Here is a 6,000-nt window from a genome sequence, read left to right on the forward strand (position 1 = left end):
AGCCAGGCTAAGAGGTTGGCTCACATCATGACTTAGATCAATTCCTACAACATTGTTTCTTTTCTTAGGTTGATCTCCTTGAAAATACTTAATAGTATTGTGCTGTTGGGAAAGTCATGTCAATATGTGAAAGAAGCCAAAATGGAAGAGAAGCTATTTAATCCTCCCCCAGCCAGCACACCTGCAAAACCCTCCAATAAATCCCAGAGCAAGTGCAAGTCCTCTCAAGGTACGTTGACTTCAGAGTTCATCATCTGACTTCCTCCTGGTAAATCACCAAGGTTAAGTGCCGCCTGGAGAAGTTTTTGTTCTACTTTACTATTGGGTCATTTAATAGTTGCGTTCTAGAACAGATACACCTAACCCCAGCACTGTAATTACACTTGCTAATCTACTGTTTTATTGGTGATTACTGAGAACCAATTACATGTCAGGACCAGGGGATTTAGTTGGGGGAAGAGAAATCCCTGCTCTGATAAACTTGGTCTGTACTGTTGGGGAGAGGGAAGAAAAGTGAGTGGAGCATGTGTCAGACCACAGTGAGTGTGGTCAGGAAAGGAAGATGAGCTGCACAGAGGCCGTTGGTGTTTGGAAGGATAGTAGCCAGGTGGTGCTGAGGTAGGATATGGCCAACTTGGTCTAAGACCTAGAATTGAACCTCCCCACACCCCAGGGCCTTGCACTCCTGCCAGGCTCTTGGCTTAGAATCAAAAGGGAGAGGAGGCCAGTGCATCTAGACAGCACCCAGCTATGCTGGAGAGTACAAATCTTGTTCTGAACAGGGCAAAGGAACCAGCTGGTCCAGGGTCTAAACCAAGGTCATACATACTCCTGTGTGTTTTCTCAGAAGCTAAAGTGGAGGCTCAGATGGTCCTTCACTGTTAGCACATGCAAGTGCTGTTAGTGATACAGAGATTGCAAGTGTGTCCGCTTGTGTTCTGTTACATTCAGAAATTAGTAAATGTCTAGGGCCAGTCTAATGGAGGGTAGCCATCAGATCAGGGGTCATGTCATGTCATGTCATGTCATGTCATGTCATGTGAAGTGTATTTAAAGTGAGTATCTTAAGGATGCCCTAGAGGTCAAGAGACTACAAGTTAGAGATGATTCAGGAGGGTGTTGAAGTCAGGCCCTGAAGAGGGGTGCCAGTCAAAGCTGAAAACAGTGTTAGGCTCTTACCCTTCTCAGTCACAGAGGACTACTAGGTCTCAGCAGGAGTGCGCCTGGCAATCTATCTGCAGCTCACACTGCTTTAAAGCTTCCTTTAAAGGACCACATTGTGGGGAGAGGGGTACTGAGTGAGGTTGAGGATGTTGGTTCAGTGGTCGAACACATAACCTAGCAAGCATAAAGCTCTGGGTTCAGTCCCAAGCTCCTGGGGGAAGGAAAGTGGAGGAGGGTGGATTTCTAATTCAGAGGTCAGTGGGTCCTAGTGTCTTCAGCTGCTTCCATTGCCAGGATCCTAAATTCCTGGGCAAGGGCGAGTGGGTGGTGGTGATTCCTTCCAATGTGGGCTTCCTGCAGATGATGATGCTAGACTGAGTCTAGCCAAAGTATACAGTGGGACACGGTAAGTCTGCTGAGCTCTTCCCAGAGGCCAGGGTGAAGAGCCAGTGTTGTTCTCCACTCAGGCAGTAATCCTGAGAAATTGTGTTCATGTGAGAGGGAGCTGCAAAATCAGAGGCAGGCTCTTTCCAGAATCTGGGGTAGTGTTACCTATGGGGTGAGTAATATTTGGATGAACAGAGTGTGAGTAGCTTCTAAATTTTATTGTAAATTACAGCTTATACAGCATGCTTTTAGTGTTCATTTGGTGTATCTAAGAGGAAAGGTTACAGATACTCCCCAGTACTCTGAAAAGATGCGAGCTTTGATCAGTGTTCACTGTGCCTGAAGGGAATCATCTCCTAATCCAGTCTCCTTTTCCACAGGCCTCTCCACAGAAGAAAACCTGTCTGCCTCCATCACCAGCCAGCCTGTTCATCAGAAAGAAAATGTCATACCCTTACTTGTGACCAGCAATTCTGATCAGTTCCTGACAACCCCAGATGGTGATGAGAAGGACATAACACAGGAAAACTCGGAGTTAAAACACAGATCCTCAAAGAAAGATTTGTTAGAGATAGACAGGTTCACAATTTGTGGAAACCGGATTGACTGAGTTTGTGGCTGAGATGAAGATGCTGGGTGCCAGGACACTTGCTAAACACGGCACTTAAATATTTATTTAAAAACTTAAATTATTAATGGCAAGCAAATCTTAGTATCTTCTTCCAGTAATGTGGCCTTGTAGAAGGGCAGATCACGGAACAGCGATGGCCTCTGGCCTTGACTCTGGATGCTGACAGTTGATGAACACTTCCTCCTGCTTGACCAACAGCAGTGCCACTTCCGGCCCTGGCCAGAGCACTGCAAAAGCTCCTTTTCTTTGTCAGCCTGGGCTTCCAGAATGTTGGGTTTTCCTCAAGGCCTCTTCAGTATAAGGACACACCTGGGAAACTGTGAAGCTTTTACCATGAGTTACCTTTCCAGCCTCAGACTGTTTCCACACACTCTTTCCAAACTTTTCTCCATCTGCCAAAGCATTGACAAGTTATTACATATAAGTCCAGATAAATGTTCTCACCACCAGAGTCATCCTTGGCAATACATCTGAGCTAGTCAGAGTAAAAGGCTACTTAACTACAAGGTGACGAATAGCAGATCCTATAAGAAACAAGGAGCTCTTGGCCCAGTCATTACCTAATGAAGGTCACGTGTCACTGAAAAATGCTTCCTGCTGCCTCAGTTACTCTCAGGGCAGAGTGTGAGCTATGTGACACAGGCACAATGGCAGTGAATGGCACAGAGCAATGTCAACTCCAGGTGCAGTGTGACCAGGTTTCACTTTAAGGCTAATTGCTTCATCGGTTATTCCAAGTTAAAGGATTTGGTGTTGAATTGGCTGAAAAGCTGTTGCTAGCAACAGGCTAGTTTTGGGGTTTTATTTCGTTTTGAATAACAGTTTTAAAGTATTCTCAGCAGATTGAGCAGCATCGCCTTGCTGGGACTGTAAAATGCTTTTGTCTTTCTGTGGGTGTGTTCTGTGTAGAGAGGAGATGGTGAGTGTTTGTGCTGGGAGAGACCTTCACATGACCGACCGTAAATGGGATGTTTGGGACACGAGGGGGTACTACAGCGTGGACACTGTAACTAGCAACCAAAAGGTGCTCTAGGTTTTCTGTTTGAGATAAAGATGCTATTCCTGCTTCATTACTACCTATTGGCATCAAAGGACAAGTTCTTGTCACCCCACTTTATCTTAAGAATCTTTTCTGCACTTCTCTTAGAAAAAAAGTTGACCGTTTCTGACTCTTTCCTATGCTGTCTTCTGAAACTCAGTTCTCATGCAAACACTTTGGGCAGAGATGGCAAATTTTAAGTGGTTTACCCGTATCCTGTTTAAGTACAAAACTAGTCCGGATGCCTTTGAGCTCCAGGAGGGTTTCTAAGGTTTTGCACTAACAGAATCTACAGGTAGCTGTTGGAGATGCTATATATTTATGCCTTGTAAAACCAGGAAGCAGTTTAAGTTTAAAATGAACATTTTTATTCTTTTGTGTATGTTTTAGTGGGGCCCCACTTCTAAACTTTTTTTTTTAACAAAAGAAAGTATCCTTGGCAACCAGGGGAGGTGCAGAGAAAGCTTTGCCAAATGCGGCCCTGGTCAGAACAAGAACACGGCCTAGATGTATCTTTTTGTTCGCTTGGATTTTCTGTTTCTGTGCTATTCTCTGAAGATTGATTTCCTTTGCAGATGCTCTTGGGAGTGTGGATGATGCTCACTTCTGTCATAATGGCATTCAGTACTAATTTTATAAGTGCATCTTGTGTGAAACTCAATAAATTCAATTTTATAATCTTTTTTAAAAAGGTCACCGAATTTCTTGTAGCAGCGATTACTGTTATAGTTGATGGGGTAGATATCTCACTGGGATAGTTCTAGTATAAGCAGAACTTACTCTACTTTACAGATAATAGGGCGGGGTTAGTTATGTTTACTCTTGTCCTAAATGACAAAAAAAAGTTGCTCTTTTATCTTTGAAAGACTAGCCTTCACGTTGGTCATAGACCAGTTAGTATCTCTTACCACACGAAGACATTTGCATTCTGTGGTAATCTTGATGTCACAGTGTTAGTATCTTGTTGTCATAATATGGGAGTCACAGACAAGACAATACTTTGGTTTTTAAAAAGTCTAGTTAAGGTGCAACATACATCAGACCCATTTTAGCTTTTCCTACAGATCAAAGTACCAAATGCTACTGATGACTTTATCTTGGCTCCCTGGGGTCCTGTGACAGCATTTGAAAAAAGTGTGCTAGATTCAGCCCCTCAGCGTCTGCCTCTCCACCTCTGTAGCACCTGCCCTGCTCCTGTTCACTCAGCAGAGAAGAGTTCACAAGATTCTTTTACTTTATTTTCATAGGCCTCAGCTCTGAGTGGTTTTTTTCTCACAGTGATTTGTTGTTTCCACCAGGGTCCCTGCCTGCTGGGCACAACTGGCCAGTGGTCAGGTATGGATGCAGACATAGGATAGCACAGTTCACATTGTGGTAGCAAGCTGATCTTCCCCTGTTCTGTGTTTAAGGTCATCTGGTAGCAGTTTCCCAGAGCTTTCTAAAGGGGGTAGACAAAAAAGGAAACTATTTTTTACTGAATACTGCTCGTTGCCTGCCAGACCGATCTTCCCACATGCTGTGTACAGGACTGCAGCCAAGCTTCGTGGCCCTTACTCTGTGAGTCAGAAGGTGAAGAAGCCATTTTCAAGTCGACACTCTCATACCATAAGTCACCTTTGAGTCTGCCCCTTCTCACCCTTGGTACCTAGAGAAGCTGGTGGCTATCCCCAACCATATGTGTGTCGCACAGCACCCTAGAGTGGCAGGGGCAAGGAACTGAGGCCCAGGATGCCTCTGAAAGGAAAAGGTATTGATTGACTTAGAATACTCTAGACTCTCCTAAAAGACAAAGAAGCTCAAGAAACTCCTGGGTTCTCGGCTGTGATGGGCAGGTCTGTGCCCCACCCCAATCCAAGAAGATCTGTTGACAGCACTGAGTGAAGGAGATGACGGTTGGACCCATCTGTCAAACTCAGGCTCCAGCAACACTCCCTACAGACACCCTGTGTACCGCGAGTCATTAGTAGAGGAGACTGTAAGGGTCATTACTCCCTGTGTTTCAGAGCTTAGCCCACACGCCCTGGAGATGAACACTGAAGTCTGATTTGTTCACAGACTGCTAATGAGCAGATATTTCTTGCCCTTTATGTCAGGAAAGAATGTAGAAGAGTTTACTTAGAAGGAGCCAGCAAGATGGCTCAGCAGGCAAAGACTGCCAAGCCTGACAGTATGAGTTCAATCCCTGGAATCCACACTGTGGAAGAAGTGAAACAATTCACACAAACTGATCTCTGTCCTACACAACACACACACACACACACACACACACACACACACACACACCCATTCACACAAAAAAGCTAATGAGCCAAGAGAGCAGTAAAGGTCTCTGAGATCAAGGGTGTCATGCCCATGGTTATTGAAGATAGCTCTGTGGTACAGTTCAGTGTGGTGTGTGGTATCCGGTAAATGCTTTGGACATCCAGGATGGTTTACAGCAGTGGTTCTCAACTTCCATAATGTTGCAACCGTTTAATACAGTTTAATAAATAGTTCTTCATGTTGTGGGAATCCCAACCATAAGGTTATTTTTGGTTTTACTTCATAACTAATTTTGCTAGTGTTCTGAATTGTAATGTAGATAGTTATGTTTTCCGGTGGTCTTTGGTGACCCCTGTGAAACGGTTGTTTGACCCACAAAGGTTGGGGCCCACAGGTTGAGAACCACTGCTTTAGAGTTTTCTTGTGAAACACCTAGGGAAAAGAAGGAGTGTCAGTGATGGAGGAGGGTGTGAGTTACTCAGAAGAAATCAGCATGGCAAGGAGGTTTTAGTGATTC

The 6,000-nt window shown here is 44.5% G+C and overlaps 1 protein-coding gene across 3 annotated transcripts in view; it reads left to right on the plus strand.

Moving 5' to 3' along the window:
* Positions 1–3,912, plus strand: part of Tapt1 (transmembrane anterior posterior transformation 1) — a 46,274-nt gene extending 42,362 nt beyond the window's left edge. For all 3 annotated transcript variants that reach the window (XM_087583095.1, NM_001432808.1, XM_087583094.1), the window contains 2 exons: positions 69–229; positions 1,932–3,912. In XM_087583095.1, the coding sequence (XP_087439221.1) occupies positions 69–229; positions 1,932–2,161 (391 nt within the window). In that variant the 3' untranslated portion in view covers positions 2,162–3,912. The remainder of the gene's footprint in view (positions 1–68; positions 230–1,931) is intronic.
* The last annotated feature ends 2,088 nt before the right edge of the window (positions 3,913–6,000 follow it).

The sequence above is a fragment of the Rattus norvegicus genome, chromosome 14 (assembly GCF_021556685.1).
Source record: "Rattus norvegicus strain SHRSP/BbbUtx chromosome 14, alternate assembly SHRSP_T2T, whole genome shotgun sequence".
Taxonomy (NCBI): Eukaryota; Metazoa; Chordata; class Mammalia; order Rodentia; family Muridae; genus Rattus; species Rattus norvegicus.